Here is a 21,465-nt window from a genome sequence, read left to right on the forward strand (position 1 = left end):
GTGTGTCCTAGCAGAGGGAAGAAACTATGATCATTACAGTTAGCATTCCTGGATGATGTAACCTTAAAAAGAACTGTGGATTCAGGCAAAGAAAAGAGTTTCATATGCTATCTGCATATTTACTCGTTTAAAGTTAGAACATAAGATTACCCGACACCATGAATACACCAGGCATGATGGATCCTGGTTCTACATACACATACAAGTTCATACATTTACTGAGCCTCTACTCCTTACAGTATTTAAAATCAATCAGACCGGTATCCCCCTCTGGAAAGTACCTACTTTTCCACGTCGCCATCAAAACAGATCAAATCATATAAGTATTACCAAAGATGATTTAAAAAAAAAAAAAAAAACTCTTTCCCTCCCCTCTCTTTCCTCTCTCTTCCATCTGTCTCTCTCCCTTATGATTATTATGTTGTACAGAGCCTTATTAAGATCTAATCACTGAGGTCAAACAAATACAGCTGTGTAATAAGCAACAACAAAACCACAGGAGTCACCTGCAGTATATTGTATATTACATTATTTGTGCAAGTATTACATATTACCTTAAGCTCAGACCCTATTAATCAGTCCTCATATTGGTTCATAAATTAATTCCAAAGTAACCTGGACATAGTTTTTGTTGTCTTGGTAGGGATAACAAAGTATGTAGCAAAAGATATAAGATAAACACTAAATAAAATAATATGTCATGCAGCCATATAGAGAATCAACCACTATGTCCATCTGTTAAATGTGCAAAGATTATGAAATGGGTAGAGTGCTAAATAATTTGAGAGGGGGCAAATGAGATGAAGACACCGCAATTCACAACATCTACAATTAAAATAATTGCAGGAGTCGACAGAACAGAAACCACAGGCGTTCCAAATGTCCAAATCAGATCCTACTGTATCTAAACACTGCAAAACAACGAACACGTTTTTATCAAGGAACACAATTACACGTTTGATTATACACTTATTCTTACTTGAAAATGTATAGAAAGGGCCACACAGTATACACATTTCCTTGATAAAATAAAGTGACAAAAGCACAAATATCTTATCTTTGTTCTAATAAACAAGTGACAGTGTCTGCAGAAGAATCACGGCAGACATCAATATCCCGCTCACAGTCATCTTTATAATTATACTATATAATTATATAATGTATTGAGGAATAAAGCGGGAAGAGCGACAGATGTTTACACACGCATACATTCTTTTCTGTAATAGATGTTCGTGACGTGTGGCGATGATCGTCTGAGTGAAACGTTCGATCAGAGCAGAATTTTTTTCATGACGGTATCTAATTGGCTGTAGCAAATGACGTCACGCTCCAAGAACCAGGAAGTTCCCGTTGACAAAATGCCGCGAAATTAAAAAGGAAATATGGCAGAAACCAACGCGAAATACAAACTGAAGAAAAAGAAACGTTCAATGGAAGAGCTTAACACGGAAACACCACAAAAGAGTCTGACAACACGGTGCCACAGTGACGGGTGGGTACAAACGCTATTGCTTTGTCTATGTCTTGTTTAAGTGATTCGATATGTGTCACAGCATAACGTCACATTCAAAAGTGAGAATTTAGTAATAGTAAACGTTATTTTTGGTATTAAAAGTTACCTGACGCAGTACATAGAGGTTTGGCCCAGCGGAATGGTACCTATACATGAGATAACATATCGATATTGATACTTTAACATGAATACAGGTCTCTGAGGGAGACCTGAGGGAGACTTACTTTCCTACTTGTATTATTATTAATGATTATATTGTCTTTCTACTCTGTTTTGTTAAACAACGATGGCAATCACTTTCAGCTGTATTTGTGTAACTGCTATAGAAATAATGTTTGATTGACCTATTCATTGAATACGTTCATTTGCAGGTCAGGGGTTTCTGCAGTGTCATGGTGGAGCAGAGAGGACCTACCTGCTTTTGACTGTCTGTGGGCTCTGACACTGAGGTCTGCTCTGCCGTACCTGCAGAGCCAACACTGGAGCTTGGTTCCTGATCTTCCGCATCCGTCTTCTGCAGTAGGTTACTAATGCACATGCTTGTCCCTTTTCAATCCTGTGTTAAATATGATGACACTTACATTAGAAAGCTTACGTTCTGTCTTTCGGTTATAGATTTCAAACTTCACACCACATGTGGAAGGCTAAATAAGGGGTTAGGGTTTGGTCAAAGTTAAAATGTTCACACTGTACATGGATATGTTTCCATATGCCTCATGCTGTAGATAAAAAGATGAGCATGAACATGTTTGGCCCAATGGAAGCAATAAACGAACAATTTGAGAAGATGCAAAACAAATATAAAAGGCCAAGCACAAATTTGAAAATGTAAATCCTCTGTCTTTGGTCTTAAATAAGTTGTTCAGTCAATGTACACCGATGGAATCTAAAAAGTCAATAGTTTACCTGAATCCTTGAAGGTATGGTAGATGGACAGAGGGACAAACATCCTGCTACAAATTCCACGCAGGATAGATTGTATTTTCCCAGTTTAACAAAATTCATCTATTTTCGTCTGTTAGGTTGAGTTCAGTGTCAGAAATACAGTAAACCTGACTGAAATGTAATAAATTCAAAATGAATGCAACATAATTAATGAGTGTGAATGATTGACTGATAAAACTTATGTTTACATTAGGGGTGGGGTGACGCGTCGACGTAAATCGACTACTCGATTACGTAAATAGGTCGATTTGCATAACCGTGTGCATTTTGGAGATTGTTTTTTTTTTTACAGAGAAAAGGGGAAAAATGAGAGAGAGGGAAAGAAAAGAAAGAAATTTTGATTGGGACGGAGGGAATGTGATACACATATGGACAAAATGTACAAGGAGACTGACTCGGGCTAATGCCCTGTAAAGTTGGGTCGCTCATAGTAGCGTTGTTGGAGCTGACAAGTTGTGCTCTGTGCCAAAGTGAAACTAGTAAGGCAACATTGTCCCATTTCTGTAAGTTGGGTCTGTCTGTGTATATATTATTATGTATTATTATTATAATTATTATTATTATTTATTTTTCTGATAACATACAGCAGGGGAGAGAGGCTGAGTTAAAAAGAGAGAAAAGGACTGAAACCCTGAAGACAATGTAATGACTATGTAATGTTTGTCACAAACAGGGCGACAGCAGATCGCCACAGCCATCAAATGTCATGTAGAAATGACACAATAGTGTGGTGCAGAGATCTAGAAGACATCAGTGCTGATCGTTCGATCTCGTTGTTACAGTTTTTACAGAAACAATGCAGGAAGCTTTTGAACTCATCATAGGCTGTGGTGTGGGAAAAGGAGCACAAGAAAAAGGGGGAAGACACAGGGAGGGACAAAAGAGAAAACACAAAGGGAAGAAATCCCACCCAAACACCAGATCCACACCCCCACCGCAGCAGTCACACAACCTCACATTCATATACCCTACAATATTGAACTTTTTCCCGACATTCAAATTTTCTGAGAAACTGAATCAGAGGTAGACTAAAAGTAGCCTAAAAGTGCATGATTCTGGGATTAGAGACGTTTATCATGGAAATTATTTGTCAAATGGTGAATAAAGAGTTGAAGTCGATCTTTGTCTTTCGTGTGGTTCATTTCTGAGAAGCAATGAGCGTTCTCTTAAGAGGGTCTGAACAACATGAGTAGCTGGGAGGGACAGACAAAAGATACAGGCAGGCAGTAACACTTCTATGCAAGAGTCACAGAGGTGATGGTGAGGTAGGCGGGGTGTTCACCAGCTGTGGGTGAGATTGGGGAGTATCAGCAGTATCTAGTATCTATCTAACAGGAGACATTTGTGTGAGAAATTTAGGATTTCCAAGGTTAGTGCTTCATTAAATTGCATATCTGTGTGAGAACATTCAGTTATACAAGTTTATGCATTTCATAAATTGTAAGAGCGCACAGTGCTGTAATTTTGTATTACAGTATTCATAGTCCACTCGTAAGCACTCTCCTGTGAAGGAGAGAGGTGACATCCCGAGTTAATAGCAATATAATGTGGCCACGAGTTATTAAATGCATGGACCACAAGATAATTATCTTGTGATAATATCCTATAATGCAAAGACGCAAGATCTTGAGGACGTCATGGACACTGTTATGTTACTGCTATTCTAAAATATTTTAAACCAGGAACAACAACAATAGTAATGATAATACAACCCAAAATATCCTAGAACTGAATGCGCAATGTCATGTCAAAGTTTGCTTCAATAAAAACAAATGGCAAAAAAACAGGAATTGTGTACAAAGATGTGAAGACATTAACATGGAAGCATCGATATTGGCTGTGGTTCCTGAAGCGGCAGCAGTATTCTGACTCCACAGACTCCAGAAAGAGCAGAGTTGGCTTGACACAGGTGCTGCCACTATCTTGTGTCCGGGCTGTGCCAGACAACGTTACTGTTACAAGTCTGTACCCACGGTTTAAAAACCTGCGGCATGGATAAAAAGCAAATATACCTGCTGACCCTTACGGAAATCCACACTCGATCAGTAAAATGCGTCCATCCCAAAAGAATACCAATGTCTTCTCCACACATGTCCTTCCTCCTCTCCTCAGTGACCAAACATCTCCTTCACCCACGTGGTGTCACGGAAATGTAAGAAATAAGTGGAACTCTGATTTCTCCTCTTAATGTCTTATCCATCAGAGGATCCATACATATTTGGGTCTTCTTTGCTTCTTAATGTCTGTTAGCAATAATGATTTAATCTTCAGCGGGAAGACAATATTTCCGTCTTTGTTTCTTTCTTAAACTCGGATGTTGATCAGAGGTTGCTTGATGTAAAGTCTCAGAAATGCTCAGACCTGTTTTATGATTCCTGTTTTTGGTTTTCCTGTCATTTTAGAAACCCACCTCACAAACAATTGATGAACAGCATTGGTGTGACCTCATTAAAGAGGTCACTCCCCTCCCTGAATCTTCCACACGTTTTCCAAGACCTTCACCAAGCCCAGATCTCAGTCTCAGCTCAACGCATCAAGAACTCCCTGTACGGACCAAACCACTTCCGAACAGCCCTAACTCCAACCAACAAGTGCTGTCCAGATATGGTGGGCTGAGTCATAAAAGCAAGAGTACGTCCTCTCAATCACTCACCAAGAGGCTTCCACACAACACCTCAGAGAAGCAGGCATCCCTACACAGCTGGGCAGTACGAGGTCCTCCCAGTTTGAGGAAAAAAGAGGAAAAAGGACAAGAGCAAGAGGAGAAGCTCAAAAGACAGTCTCTCACAACCCACAGGAATGTTTCTGATAGCTGGGTTCCTCTGCAGTGGGAGGGTAAAAAGACTGTGGACAGAAGAGAAGCAGATAATTGTGGAAAACGAAGAGAAGAGCTTCAGACCTGCCCTATGTGTCTGATAGTGTTTCCTGTTGGGTAAGAAGACGACACATGTTTACACGTCTCCTGTAGTTACATTGTACATTGTAAAAGTGATAACTTTGAGATGAAAGTAAGGACTTATTATTTTTAAGAATTATTACAGCATAATATTAGGGACACATGAATATTCTATATATTATAAATATTTTGAGTTTGTTGTTTGTGTGTTTATCAGGACTAACAGTTGATCTTGTTTCTGTCCCTCCAGGTTCACACAGATGGACCGTGATGGCCACCTGGCCCAGTGTCTGTCGGAGATGAATGCGGACATGACGTGGTGAGCCCACAGGATGCTGGCTGCTCTCCAGCTGGTGGCAGCAGCACAGACGCCCTGCAACCTCCTCCATCACATCATCAGCTCACACACACACACATACATACACAACATGGTGTATTTCATCCTCTCACTGCCATTCACACAAACTTTGCACTCTAAGTTGGATTTGTGATTACTATGAAATTTTGAGCCTCGTGTTCCAGAAAGGGAGTAGTTGATGATGTCATGTTTGTTTGTGGAGAATATTCCTGGGGCAGACTGGGGGAGAAATTGCATTAGTTACATCAGGGTATCGTGGTTACAAGAGCTTGTCAAGGCTGTCAAAGGACCATGCAGTCATGTTAAATCATTTCGAAAAGGATACAAGGTTCCCAAATGTGGCTCTACTCGTTCCCCCGGATGCACTTTATCCCAGCTGGTTAAGAAGATATCGAAATGAAAATCCATCTTGCATCGTTCCCTGTGGGGGGAGAGGTCAAACTGAAGCTGCGTGAGATCAGCCTCTTGTGCAAACATCTGTATTGCACTATGCAGAAAAAACCTTATGCATACATATGCAACGTTCCTTCTCCTTATCTGTTCTCAGAAATAAATAACCACACAGGCCTTAATGTATGCAGTGTGGCTCTCAAGACTGACATTCATTGAAGAATACTATGCAAATTTCTTTAATTAATTTTCAAGTCAACGTTTCAGATGTGCGTTCCTCGTATCCGGTAAAAACACAGAAATAGTGCTACATGATTAGCAACTTGCTTTTTCCACAGTTTTTCTGCTGTTGCCTGCAAAAAGGAGACTGTTCACGGAAAACCAGTATCATTTTTAATAATTACAGATATTTACAAAGATGCATTAAAGCAAAATTAAGCATATCCAAACAAACTGAATCATGGACTATTCATTTAAATTAAATTTTCTTTTACTGTGTTATGTGATTTCAAGGACTCTCAGTTCATCCATTGGTTACTCATGAAAATAACATAGAACATCATACCAGGTGCACAAAAAGATTTGAAAAAAAAAAAAGTCAAAATAATACAGCAAATAAGAGCTGTGGGCCAGGAAATTTCCACTTATTTTGAAATGATTTTTAACTTTCTGTAGAAATGTGTTAAATGTTTGTTTCTCACGGACTGATCAGTGACTGCGTACACACATTATCTTTATCTTCTTCGCCCCCATCCTCATTTCTTCATTAATTTTATTGGCCCTCCAGCTAATTGAGACCCTTTGACATAAGGCAAGCTAATTAAAACTTACTGTTATCAAATTAGCACGAGTCAGATTTCATCAAATGATTCCTTTCCAGAGGCTGATTTGTTCCCAGGAAGCATGCAGATCTGCAAAAAGCTTGTTTCAGAATAGTTGACTCTGTTGGATGTTGGAGTTTTATCAGTGACTTGGTTGAGTCATATTAGTCACAGATGTGTTGTGCACATTTAATCATAGCCCATTCACAAATGCCTGCTGTGGATAGAGTTGGCAGTAATATGAAGACCATCACCATATACAAATGTCTGAATGCTTCCGGCTTCATAATAATCATTTACACACACATTACATCAGTAGCCGTGATAACAATGCTGCAAAGATGGCTGATTGATTTCATAAACCAGAAATCCCCCCACTAACAGCAAACTGATTTTACAGAGCTGACAAACACATCTCAGTGTTTACACAGTGCAATCTTTACAGTTAGTTACAGGTTTAATCCAGTCATTAAACTCTTCCTCAACACCTGAAATGAAAAACAAATTCCACCAATTCCCTACTTTCACTGGAGGGAACATCAGAGCTCCAATACAACTAACAGTTATTTGCTGTGTCAGTTCAGTACACTTTGGTCCCATTCACTTGTTGCATTAAAATGCAATTTGTATATGGATCCTAGTCACAATTAGTGAAGTCCATCTCCAAAAAAACAAAAAAAAATGATTTTAGGTCTAAAGTCATGTTTATTTGAAAGTGCCTTAAGTTACTCTGTGTAAAGACGGCCTTAGCATGGAGCTGAAACACCATCAATGAGCTGGGAAAGGGAACCCAAGCAGGACCATCACTCGTGATGCTTGTGAGCCACAGCAGCTGGTGACACAGTGACTGCTGGTGTGGAAGAGTTCTACTTCAGACAGCAAGCCTGTACACACTGGAGAGTGAAGTTAATGCAGTGTTCAGTATCTTTACATTGCATCTGTGCGACACTGCCATTATGGTGACAGCAGGTATACTATAACATTAACCCCTGCACATGACTGAACCGTAGGACATTTAGGAGAGGGCACATTTTCAAAGTCACAATATGACAAAAGATCAAAGAACAGGCTGCTGTTGAACGTTCCTAGAAGACAGTATAGCCCTTTAGAACTCTCTTCTACTTATTCTTCCCCTGGCTCTGATTGGTCCAAATGTTATAACTTGTTTAGAGTTGTTACTATCAGTTATTGTAATAATTGATTGTTATGTTTATGTTTTGATTTATTAACATTTGTAAATGTACTGTTTAATGAAGAGAAGTTAATATTGCAAAAAAAAATGCAATTCATGAATGTCTGCCAGTTTCTTATGGACTTACAATCATCCATTTGGATAAACAGAATGTTTGGAATGGAATGGTTGAAAAAATGCACATTTTCATAATACTATTTTGTACTATTTGTCATCTTAAACGCTCCCGCTTTTAATTTCTGCTGTTTTGAAATTCAAACTTGATTATACAGGGTTGAAATGCTTTTTTTTCCCAAATAAACTTAGCTTCTTGCCTTTTCTGGCCATAATCTAAAGTGCTTTTACCTTGTCTTCTTCTTTGTTTACGATGCATTACCTTGACCAATGAGGCTGGAGTGAGGTCATATTGGCCAATAATGAATTTCATTCAATTTTTGGAATCAAGCCGTTTATTATAGTAGATTAATTGAGTGTGTCTTTTGTGCTGGAGCCTTAAAGGTCTCAGTGTTCTTCCTAGGCAGAATAACCTTCAGCGCACAAAGACATTTTGCAGTATTCTTTTGACCCGTTAAAGCCAGTGGGAGGTACACATGGAGAAAAAAAAACAGTTCTTAAGGATTATTCTGTGCGCTGTGTTCTAGGACACGTTCAGTGAGATGTTCTTTTTGCCTTTTGTATACTGGGGTCTGGGGTCTGTATAATGTTAATCTTTGTCACTTAACCCAACAGTTCTGGTAATTGGTTAATGTAAAGTAGTCATTACATCATCGAATACTGTTTTTGCAATATATTAAATGCATTATTTAAAATCATAAATTAACAATGCAAACTTCAATGGCATGTGTCAGGACTGAGGCATATTACTGTGCTCCTGAAATAATCATTGCCCTCAGATTCCAACAGTTTACATCAACAATGGCAGAGTGTGGGCATGGTTTCAGTTCTTTACCTGCTGAAAGATAATCAACATGAGCATAAGTGCAATCTGAGACATGGTGATTAATTTGATCTTTGAGGCACTTAAATTAAAAGTAAGTGTTTCTTCCCCCTAATTTTCTTTAAAACCAACAGCTTAAAAATAACAAAAGCGGTTTGTGGTTATGAATGAAAATGTGCCACTTGCATCAATAAAAAGGCATTGTCAATTTTGGATTCACTACCTACATTATAATACACAATAATAACTTATTTGTTTCTTTGTCATTGTACATTCTGGTTTTGCTTGAGGCAGTGCCCCCTATATGATAGAAAAAAAAAAGAAATTAAAAAAAGTGCACATACAATTATCAGTTCTTCAGCAGAACCATCATCTTCATTGAGGGATGTGAGAAGGGTTGAAATCTGTTCATCATGGCAGGCACAGAAGGAAACAGCTCTCTGTCCAGATCAGAAAGCCAGTCGTGCTTTGACACAAGGATGGGCATTCTGAAGGGGTGGGATGAAGCCAGGGGGATAGTGTAAAGGGGTGGGGGTGTTGCTGTAGTCCAGTGTCTTTAGTTTTCAAGTAGATACCATGAAAGAAGAGTTTAGTACCCAAATGAACAATCTACTATGTCCTCCAGAATGGGAGCTCATCCTCTTTTGCTTTGTCATGATGGGTCAGAAAAAGTCCATCCTCCTTGTTGTCCTTTCCTCCTTGTTAGTTTTCAGAGTTTACAAGCTCAGTGGTTTTTGGCTGAGATGGCAGCTTGGACAGATAGTTGGTGGGCAAAGGAGGAAGCTGGTCTATCTCTCATACGGACTCTTCCGTGGGTAGCAGCAGGGGGTTGATGTATTCAAATCCTTCAAACTCTGACTGGTCTATTCTCTTGATGACGTCTCTGAGGACAGAGAAAGAATGGAGACATTTTCATCACATACTGAGTAGTTAAATCAAAACATTTTCAAAAAGATTGTCATTTCCTCTGACACACAAACACCTCCAGCATGTGTGAAAAAGTTATTTTCGTATCTCAAAAGTACAGTAAGCTGTAAAGGACAATTTGGCCTCAATCAAATCTATGAAAATACAACATGCTAACAATAAAGTAGCCAATGACACTGAATTAGCCGCAACCAAAGGGATTGTTTGGTAATTAGAGGACTCTGCTCCGGCCTGGCACCCCCTACCTTATATTTCCGCGTTTACTTTGTGAAGGGATTAGTCCTTTGGTTCATTTGAATTACAATTAGAGTGGCGCACAGCAATCTCTGAATCAATACGGACCTGAGCATCTAGATAATCATAACTGAGCGGGACTGACATGGGGAAAGAATTAGAATGAAGAGAATATTTGTGGGTTTCACTTATCAAACACGCTTGTTGTTGTTAAGTAGATTGCCAATTAAACACACAGGTAAAATATACACAATCTTGTCACTGAGTTAATAGGAATGTTACGTCAATCAGTTTTGCATTATCTAAACTGCTCCCTTACGTGTCGTAGGATTGCTTGTAATCTGGCCAGTGGTAATTCTTAAGCGATATGAGTATGCCCTGTTTCAACGAATAATCTAGGCTTAGTGTAAGTAAGAACATATATTCAATGCCAACTTAATTCCAAAGCCCACACTAAAATAACGATTAAAAGCTTAAAACATCTTCTTCTAAATTGAGATTTGGCGATCTATTCTCAAAAGCAACCAATTAGAGACCAAATTATCACCAGCAATAAATACTTTTATCCTATGGAGTCAGATAAACGAGAATATACAATACAATAATAATAATTTCACAGTGCCGATTGGAGTTTTAACCAAGCCTTTCCCGCAGCATATTAGTTACCGTCGTTGGACTAAGGGCGGGACCTCCGGGTTTTACTCTCTCATTTCCCACTTTGTTTCTCTCCAATTGATCGTTAAAGGTTTGTAAAATGTGCATCCTTTAGCTTGGTCCATGAAAGAAAGCGCACTGGAGGACCTCTGCTTTTTGTTTCCTGAGACAAGGTTTCCATTAACAAAGGCGTAAATGGAATGAAACCTCATGAGCAGTGGGCTCTGAGTGGCATAGTGAAAATAACTGCACTTCCTTAGCAACACTGCTGGCCTCTCCTGCAGCAACAGGCTGTTTACTCATCTCTCCATCTCCCTCTGTGTGTACATGTGCGTGTGTGTGAGTGAGCAAGAGAGAGCGAGAGTGAAGGCTAAAAAGGAGGCCTCTTGGCACAGTGAAAGCCACTCTCTCTATAGACACTCGGCAGGAGCTTTGAAGTTAAAACAATGGGTGAGTTCAGTGGACTTCCCTTGGTGTACCTGGTGGGTGGGGCTCTCACTTTTTACGTGCCACAACAGTGTCAATCAGGTTTGAAATCCCACCCATGTGGCGCATGAAGACAAATGAATGAAATGGTTCTGTGCCGTGCTTTCATTTTGTGGACAGGAATACTGATGAGGCAGATATTTCTCCTCAGCCTGATCTCATTTGAGGCACACCGACTGTAGCAGTAGGTCAACCACCAATGTAAGTCACATTTAGAGAATGGTCTTTTTCAAAATGTTTTCTTTTCATTGTCCTGTTGGAGAACTTAGAAGGAGAAAGAGACCACAAAAAGAGACCCACAGAAGACAGAGGAGGTGGTTTGAAAGTTTCCCAAAACAAACCATTCACCATTTTCCAGGCATGGATGACTTGCAAACATAACCTGATGCAGATTGAAGAGAGGGGAAAGGACACGAGGAGACAGAACTGTAGTAAAATAAATTTAAGAGAGCAGCTGAAATGTTTTTGAAAATTCATTCTGACATCTGCCACTGTTACTGTGCTACACCTTTGGTCTGAAGCAAGGAAACAAACTGTTCCAATGCCTCATTTGCTGATTAAGTTTCAAAGGGATATTTTATTAAATTAACTAAAATATATCAACGTAAATATATATAAAATATATGCTGCCTTCAGCTGTCTGAACAGGAGAATGGAGCCCATAGGTTCACAATGAGCAGGGGATACAAAAAGGGTGGAGGACCACACAAGGATAACTGAAAGTTTAATAGACGTTGACACAAGAGGAAAACTCAAACACCAGCATGCATGCAAATGGGACAAAAAGGTGAGAGAACTAAAATACAAGCAGAAGGCTACTGAAAGGAACGCAAAAGTAGGCTCAGGGTAGTACAGGGGAAACTAAAGCCAACTCACAGAACAGCAGAGCAAAAACAAGACTTGCACACAAGGACAAAAGCAAACTTCCACAAAGTAACACAACACAGAGGTACATGGGACACCAAAGACAAAGCCGGACAGGAACCAAAGAGCGCAGATTAAAAGAAAATCAGGGACATTTCACAGACAGGAGCAAGAGCAGGGACAAGAGCAGGAAACAACCAGGATGAACCGACAAGAGGTGAGGGGAAAGACGCAGACTAAATACACACAAGGGAACAGGTAAAGGTTAACAGGTGAATGGGGAACAGGTGAAGACAATCACACAGGTGTAAACAATCGGGTAACAAGACAGCAAACACAAGGGCAGGAAGTAAAGCAAGAGGAAACACAAGACGATAAATAAAACAGGAAATGAACACAGCTCACAAACACAGGATCATGACAGAAAGCTTGATAAGTGATGTGTGATGATACCACATTTTACGTCACGGAATCTGATTTGCTTTGGAAAATCAAAGCTGTACCTGGACCCTTTATTGATCCAGTTACAGGACCCTGTAGTGACCTGGACCACTAAATGTAGGTGTGAAAAACACGCTAAGGCATCATTTTAACACCATGAAACATCAATGGTATGTGATGTGTACAATCTAAGAGCCACGGTGCGGATGGGAATCACAAGAGGAGGGACCCTTCCCCAACCAGAATCCCAACAAATCTAGCTGTCATGATGCTACTATTGCAACAGCTATCATTACTGTCCTGCATCTCGAATCAAACCCAGCTGGATGCTAAAAGTGCAGCCATTAAGTGAAGTAGAAGTAGACAATGTGGGTAAACCACAAAAGACAATTTACAACCAAGTTAAGATCAGGTATAATAATGCCTTTATGATTTTAAAGGGAAAAGCTGATAATATAGTACAGTCTTATAGTCAACAAGTCTCATAAAAAGACTTAACCAACAATTGATTATTACGCCTGTCAATAAATTAGGATTTCCCGTACGCTGCCTGCTGTGTTCGGTAAAAAAAACACTGAAGCACAGAGATCGATAAATATTCAAACCCAGAGTGTGAAGCCTTGAAAGAATCAGGAAGCATATGAAGACATTCATTACTTATAAATGCACAAGGGCAAGCCAAGTCTGAAGCATGAAGTTAATTACCACGTGTCTGCTGTGTGCTGGATTTGGTGCACTGAGCCGTAATGTTGTGACACTAATGACTCATTTGGAACCCTGCATGAAGAGTAACATTTTTAAATCCACATAATTACAATTAATTTCACATGGACACATCTTGTTTGAGATTGTATACACATTCCGTCTTCTTTCCAGTTTGGAGATTAGAAAAAATTTAGAGCGCCCCCTTTTGACCAGTACTATAATCATATTCAATAATGTAGTGCTGAGTTATGCTTAATGGAACTTAAAGAGCACCAATCATGAAACTGGATATTATCTGGTGTGTGTTTGCAACTGGCCACATGCAGTTGAAATGGAATAAGAAGAATCAAACTAGTGTAATCTACCCTAATCACTATGTTTACATGCACACAATAGTCACATTTTCGTCTGTGTTGCAATTAAGGTAAAATCCTAGTACTGTAAGTATATGTGGACAGCATAAACAGTTTTCCTCTGTCACTGAATACACATGAGTCTTTAGTGCCACGATGCATGTGGTGGTGACTGATTGTAACATTTATATGTTTAAGTAAATCTAAGTGTGTTAGAGAGGGCTCATATGAACACACACCCATCCCCTCGGCTGTCTCTGACTGTAGACTTTTCACATCGTCTTCTGGTTGCTGTCTGACATGGTCTCCCACAAAACTTGAGCTTTCTAAGTTAGGATGGGCTAGGATTAATCATCCATGGAAGCAACCATGGAAACCAACAACCAAAAAAGCTGCAAATGGTCTAGTTTCTGAGCTTGATGTTTTTATTAGAAAAGGGAACTATTACTCAGATTGACTGATAGACAACACATGCAGCTCGTTGATAACCGCCATCATGACTTGCAAAGGACCGAGGCTACAGTATGCCTCCCTGGGTGCCTGCTGCGATTTTCCAAGACTGAAGAGCTTGCACAGAAAAACGAAAGCCTCTCTCCTCCCCTCCCCTCACCATGCTGGCGAGGGCCCCCAGCAATTCTGACTTTTAATGCTGCAATGTAAATCATGAACATGGCGGGTTTACCCTTCTCTCCCCCTACACAGCTCCCTTTCCTTTCTTCATATGCCAAGCCCATCATGAGTAGGAGAGAGGGAAGCCTGGAGAGCCTTTTTTGCATCACACCCTCACAGCAGGAGTGGGCGATGTCAGACCCTCTCCTTGGTAACAGAGTGAAGAGAAAGGAATCTGCAGATAAAGTGAGAGACACGGGGAGGAGGTGTGCGTCTTCTTTTGATGTGCTGTGTTGTTTGATGCCAGGTTCATATCTCCCCTACTGAACTGGCAGAGTGCTCTCCACCCCATTCCCACTCAGCTCTCTGTTCCCTTCTCTGTATTGCACATACGTCTACCACAATTGCTTTCCAAAAGGTGTGTCACGGCCTGCCATCGTTAAACCCTGTCACAACTGAGCAATGAGCACCAGAGCCGCCTCAGTGCAGCCCTTTAATGAGCACTGAGGCTCACCCGCTGCTCTACTGGTTTGAAGATCAGCAGAGGTGTCTAGCACCTTCAAAATGAGGGAAAGCCATGTGTAGCTACCCAAATATATCTGTCATGGGTGCAGAGGATGATGGGTATTTAATAAGACTCAGTGTTGGTTATAATTATCACCATTTTTTGCAGCAGGTACTTAGAAGTATGAAGTGCAGACTTTTGTGCATGTTTGTGCAACGTGAGACTTTGAACATGTACAGCAATCACTACATTGTGAAATGGCAGGGCATTGAGTTAATTGGAATCTTGCCAGTCAGCTGACAGCTCCAATGGCAGCCCTCACTTTTTAAGATGACCTCTTTACCATTGTATTTGACAGTATGATGTCAAGAGTCATAATGAGATAAGAAACAAGAATAACACTTAATAAATTACAATGGAACTCACAACAATATTGCCTCTTTCTCAGCCAAAACTAACAATACTTTGCAGTGATAATCACTCATGAATGGAGTGCAAAAGAGAGTGCAATTATGCAAAGTTTGGGGACCTGGGTTATTTAATTTGCAGGTCACTCTCTGCCTTTGGTGACTGAGACTAGGTTGGGTCAAATCACTCCAATAAAAAACACAAAAGAAAATGTTGTAGCCTCATAAATTAAGCGTGCATATAAATTAAAATATTGTCAAACAACAAGCCTGGCAATATCTATTGGCACCGCATGTCAAAGGCATATGGAATCCATTTTATGACCGCACAGAAGACAACAGGCTGAGCTTGTTTTCCTGGGCTGTAGCTGCCGACTGTCTCAAGCAGTAGAGCCCACACTACGTCTGTTGTCGTGCCAAATCTTTCTGCCCTCTTCTCTCCAAAGTAAAAATCTAAAACAAGAGCTCCTGACAGAGCCCAAAGGCTACATGTTTGCATTATAACTCAAAACACAGTGGTGGATAAAGGCATCAATGCTGCATGCAGGGGGGCATTCTTCTTTATTGGATGCAGAAGTCTTATGATGAGATGGCACTAGATCTGGGTATCTTTAGGAATGATCCAATCTGAATCAGATTCTTAGGGTCACAATTAAATTCAAACAAACAATTCAAACAAATCTCCAATCTTTACTCCAGTGCTTCATAATACAATGGATTGGATTTACTTGTGTTTATAGTTAACAGCAGCATGGAAACTCTTTTAACCTAACTGAACTTGAAGGATAGTGACTGAATAAATGCATTGTATTTATTTCAAAATGTAAAACAGTATGAATCCTGTAGGTGTTCTCCAGCAAAAAGATGAAATAACATTTTGTAATAGAAACACTCACATCTATATAAAATGCAGCCACTCCAAAGTAAATGCTCAAAAATAACAGAAAAGGGGGCGCTGTCGAGCAACCAAGGGAGTACGACGCCTATGTAGAGTAATTTAGGCTAGAATTACTAACCTCTTTCAGTTGAAACCAAGACTCAGAGCGGCATTGGGGGATCATTTGTTCATAATCAGAGCTGACTGATCTACAATCAGAGTAAACTCACGAACGATAAAGCTGCTTCAGATGCTGAGTTGGCCAAACTCAGTTAGGAAATAAGTGTCAGGACCTTGAATTCAGATTGCATCACAACAACATCAGAAGAGTGGTGGCTCCTGAGAAGACAGCCATCCCTACCAGAACTGTTGCCACCCGGGTCAAGGACGCATTCAAGCTGGACAAAAAGGCCACTGCTAGACTGGGCACAGAACCGCCCAGCCAAAGCGTCCAGGACCCATCATAGCCAGGTTCCATTACTACAATGGCTGTGCGAATGTCGACATTTTGCACTGATCTAGAATTGTGTGAAGACTAGAATAATAACCATTGAATAGACTTTCCCCACTCCTAGATGGCACTGGATGTACAGTGAGTTTTTTCATGTTGATTTATTATGCTCACAACACCTTCACACACACACGCACACGCGCGCGCACACACACACACACACACACACACACACACACACACACATACACACACACACCAGTGGTAGACCATACTGACTGAACCTGACAAAAGCAATAAAAAAGAAAGCGAAAGGACCCTGAGAATATTTGGACCCGGACCAAAATGTGTTTGATCTGAACAAACTCAAAAAGAAAGAACACCAATGCTGGAAGGAACTCCAACAATTAGCGAGCATTTACGGAGAAGTAGCTGACTAAAGTTCAGAAAAAACTACTTTTACAAAAAAGAAAATCTGCAGTGATGGATCACCAATACAGTAAAAACCAACAAAGAAATTGGACTCGAATGATGAGTTTGTGGTATAGCTCATACATTTGGGTGTGACTGAAGAGGGTTTAAGAAGTTATACTTACTCGTCATCTGGAGTGAGCTGCACTGGTTCATTTGTAAACTGGGTGTCAAAGTTTTCGAGGCCGTACTCGTCTGAGATTTGAGGTTTGAATGGAGGCGTCACCTGTTTCTTCTCCAGCTGTGAAAAACAAACAGATATGTATCATGCACTGTACACCTGCAACCTTTTATTGAGTGATGGACAATGTAGTGAATCTGGAGAAATTACTCAGATATATGATGAAACTAGGGTGGTCATTCTCCTTTTCCATGCCATGTTGTATTCACCAAACCATTTTGAGTTTGCTGATCCATGTTCGAGCTGCTGCCAGACAGACAGGAAGCACTCACTACTCTGCTCATCTTTTTCTTTTCCTTCAAATTCGCTGTGTTCTTATCGTCCACCGTGAAATCTTTTTGGGGGGGCAAAACTTAAAATCTGAGGAATAAATTAGACCTTATTAAGGCATTTGAAGGACTAAACATGACTTAAATATGATGATGTTAAGCTGGGAAGGTTCCCTCCTCCAGTGGAAAATTACTTTTTGGTTAATTAAAGTGTAAGTGAAAAAAACTTAAAATGTGATGGTGGGGCAGAATTTTATAAAGTTTTATATTGACTGAGTGCTGGCAGCACCAGCTGTGTTTGCATGGGACGAGTTTGGAGTTGAGCTTTTAGCAGTAGGAAAATAGTCTCTGCACACATGTAAATGCTGTGTTTGTCAGGATCAAAAAGTGCTGCAGCAGGCCTCCTGTCTCGTCTCTGGTTAAGACACACAAGACGGGTGAACTCCAATCAAATTGCACAGTGAACTCAATTAACTTCATTTGAATCAAACATTGGAGAGGCAGACAGAGAGAGACAGGGGGGAGAGAAAGAGCATGGTGGGAGACAAAGACAGTGAGAGAAAGACCAAGACCACAATATAAGGTGCTCGACTGAGGAAGACCTCCCTCCTTGCTCCCTTTCTCTTTCTCCTGCAAGGTATGCAAATGCAGAGCTGACTCATCCATTTTCCATTTTAGGCAGCATACATACCTGCATACATCTTGATTTTTTTAATATAACCGGAAACACCCATGTGCTAATTAATGAAAGGGAAGCTTTATGAAGAGCTTAAATTCTCACTGCACTTCAGTGTGTGCTGTGTTGTTGCTATGAGAAGACACTGTCGATTCCAAGAGTGCTCTACATTTGTAGCGTATAAATGCAAAGTCCTGACAAACAACGTCGTATAATGTATGTCGATACATGTTTTACATATTTTAAGGTGCAAAGGGAGCCTAAATGTGCAACTATGAGGCAATTCTGTGTCCATTTAGAATTCATACACCAAGCCACATGGGACTGTACATGAATCTGCCATCCCTGACAACACTGAACATAAAATCACTTCATTCATATTTGTATAAACAATACTCAATAATAAAAAGGTATCTTGGACCTTAATGATATCAGAGATTTAACTGCCACAGCAATCAGTCTGTCACAGAAATGATGTGGTCATTTCCTTGTAGTAACTTGACAGTAGGTGAGATAGAGTTATGTGAGATATGGTTGAGTCTGACTATAAAGGATGGATATGCTGTTATATGCTGCTATAATTCTCAGTAGGAATGAATACATGAGTGGAAAAGGGAGAAAAGCTGAACAGAACTTAAAGGGTTCAGGCTGCAGTGTAATTGTGCCCGAGTGATTCAGCCAGGGGAGGTTTTTGTCTGGTTTGTTTCCATGGTTTCACATTGGTCTATCATCCTGTTGAAACGTGCATAGAGTATATTTTCTGAGAAAAGCATGTCAGAAAAACCAGGCACACACACAGGGCTGCTCTGTATGGTGTTTCATGTAGTGCAAAGCAAAGACAGCAGATATTCTAAGACTTCATTAAATGATGGGTCTGGATGAGCTTTAAGTACTGATGATGCATTTATTCTTCACCCTGCATGTATATCTCTGTACATTCTCTCAGCTAATGTTTCAGGTTAAATAGTCATATGTTGACGTTAGAAAATACTTTCTGAGGCGAAGGTGAACATATTTGTATTTACCTAAACTTCTAACTTGGCTGTTGGATCTATTTATCCATCCATCCATCCATTAATCATACTCAAGCATACTCCCATTATGTCTCTGACCTTGTTTGAAATTAACTAATGAGATACAAACTTAAGACACTTTTACTTGCAATGGTTCCCAAAGTGGGGGTCATTGCAGGGGGAGGGGGGGGGGGCTAAAGATGTGTGTGTGTGTGTGTGTGTGTGTGTGTGTGTGTGTGAGGGGGCGTAAAGGTTTTCTTATCTACAAAGGGGGGGCCCTGCAGAAAAAGTTTGGGAACCCCTTCTTTAGAGTATTACCATACAAAGTAATTGAAACCCAAGTCACAAACGGCCAGGTTGGCATTATAAAACTTAGTCAATTATCAGTACCATCTTTGTGAGCTGAAGCAGGGTTAATTTGTATCGTTTATTGGTGGAAGGTGAAAGCTAGTTTGATGTTTCTAGTTGTGTTGTGGAAAATATGAAGGCTTCTTCTTGAAACTCAAAACCTGGCGGGTGAAATGTGTGAATGTGTGATGTTCCAGTTCTGGAATCTCCAGTCTGTGTTCCACTTACGCAGCTTGTTTGTTATGGGTTTTGTCTGTCTGTATGTGTGTTTGTTCCTTCTGGTTTTGTAGCAGATTCAGTGCTTCATTAGTATTATTAGTTCAAAGCACTTTGTGAAAACAGCTTCAAACAAACAAACAACACAAAACATCTCAGATTCTCCTCTTCTTCCTCCGTCTCCATTAAAATTGGCCCACCTTCCCCCAAACTCTCAGCATTTCCGGTACCTACTTACACTCCTGTCATTCTCACCCCCACAAACCTCCATCTGCCTCGTCTCTTCATTGTTAATTCTTTTATCTTTTCACCTCTCCTCTCTTCTTTTACTTCCCCCGGTCCCTCTGATGTCTTTTATGGAGGATGAGCTCTGTGTGGTTGTGATGAATCATACTCAGAAACGAGTCACCCTCCCTCTCTTTCCATCCCACTCACTCACGCGCGCGCACACAAAGCACCCCTCGGGTATGTGAAAGAAGTGGGTCAGTGCCAGGGGTGTATGGATGATCTCGTGGGCTCACAGATCACAGTATGTGTCAGCATGTGTGTGTGGGCATATGTGTGATTTACAGTGGCAAAGGCTGGACTGGATGGGAGAGGACAATGTGACGATTTTGACTGCCACAGCCGCCTCATTTCTTGCAACTGATTATACAAAAACTAGTGTAACAGCACAATCAACAGACAGGTTTGCACATCCACTTTTGACGCAGGTGGATTAACCTAAACTTCCATGCAACAGATTAATCTTAAAGCAGTTAGAAGCACACATACATACGGACTCCATTAGGTTGTTGTCTTCCTTAGTATGAAAAATATTTGCTTTATTTCTTGTTTCAAGTGGCAAATTATACATCTTGCTTAAATTTTGATCTATCTTATCTGGAAAAGATTAAAAATATATAATTTATTGTACAATTAGTGGATGACATTGTATAGGATTGTATAAATGCACCGAATAAAGTGGCCGCTGAGCAAATTCTATTAAATCTGCTTCTAGTGTCAATAAAAAATAATTAGGTCTACTGTCAAATGAGCTACTTCTCCTCAGCTGTCATCCACTCCACACTTCTCAGGCAGTGAACTACTACAGATTTTTGAAAGGAACAAAAGAGGGCAGCAGGTAAATGATATTCAAAGGTGTCATCTCTTCAGAGAGAAACCCAGCGCTCCCTCTGGAACTGTCTGATGAATATTAATACGTGGTAACAACAGCAGCGGCGTTCCAGGCCTGTCAGGTCTGCAGACAGGTTTGTAGTTTGAGGGCAGAGAGCGTCTCCCCTCCACCTTTCACTGCTTTTTTCAACGTGTTTTCCCACTGCGCTGCATGTGAGCTTTGTGGCTGGGCTCAGGGTTTCTCTTTGCTTTGATATGTTTCACCAGTTTGCCTTTGGTGTGTACTTCACAGCACTGTGGCAGCTCATCCCTCCTCTTTTATGCCCTCGTGCTACCTGCCACCTCATCCAACTGTCCCAAGAGAAAACCGTAATGTAAAAATTAGAATAAGTTAATGGTGCAAGTTGATGTTAAATTTGAACAAATGTCCCATAAAATATTTTATTAATATTGCTTTTTGTGAGGGCAGAATTTAGCTGAATTCATTTTTTGTTTTAGTTTTACTGGGAAAATGAGAGCGAGGTTTAGATGCACATATGATATTTTTTGAATTTACAGTATATACATTGTCATCAGTGCTGTGAATATTGATTAAATGATTGTGTCATTT

General features: G+C 40.2%; 2 protein-coding genes across 2 annotated transcripts in view; one reads left to right on the forward strand and one right to left on the reverse strand.

Moving 5' to 3' along the window:
- The first annotated feature begins 1,358 nt into the window (after nt 1-1,358).
- Nucleotides 1,359-6,823, forward strand: LOC143013479 (uncharacterized). The gene is made up of 4 exons (XM_076167118.1): nt 1,359-1,492; nt 1,885-2,032; nt 4,861-5,390; nt 5,605-6,823. The coding sequence occupies exons 1-4, from the start codon at nt 1,383-1,385 to the stop codon at nt 5,675-5,677; spliced, it is 861 nt and encodes a 286-aa protein (XP_076023233.1). The 5' UTR covers nt 1,359-1,382; the 3' UTR covers nt 5,678-6,823.
- A 1,695-nt stretch (nt 6,824-8,518) lies between these two features.
- prkcz (protein kinase C, zeta) overlaps nt 8,519-21,465 on the reverse strand; it is a 70,097-nt gene continuing 57,150 nt past the window's right edge. Inside the window, exons 17-18 of the mRNA XM_076167117.1 lie at nt 17,162-17,277; nt 8,519-9,935 (exon numbers count right to left, since the gene is read on the reverse strand). Of these exons, the coding sequence (XP_076023232.1) occupies nt 9,848-9,935; nt 17,162-17,277 (204 nt within the window). The 3' untranslated portion in view covers nt 8,519-9,847. The remainder of the gene's footprint in view (nt 9,936-17,161; nt 17,278-21,465) is intronic.

Source organism: Genypterus blacodes, unplaced genomic scaffold (assembly GCF_046128005.1).
Source record: "Genypterus blacodes isolate CSIRO-AG114 ecotype Tasmania unplaced genomic scaffold, CSIRO-AGI_Gbla_v1 ptg000156l_1, whole genome shotgun sequence".
NCBI classification, from domain to species: Eukaryota; Metazoa; Chordata; class Actinopteri; order Ophidiiformes; family Ophidiidae; genus Genypterus; species Genypterus blacodes.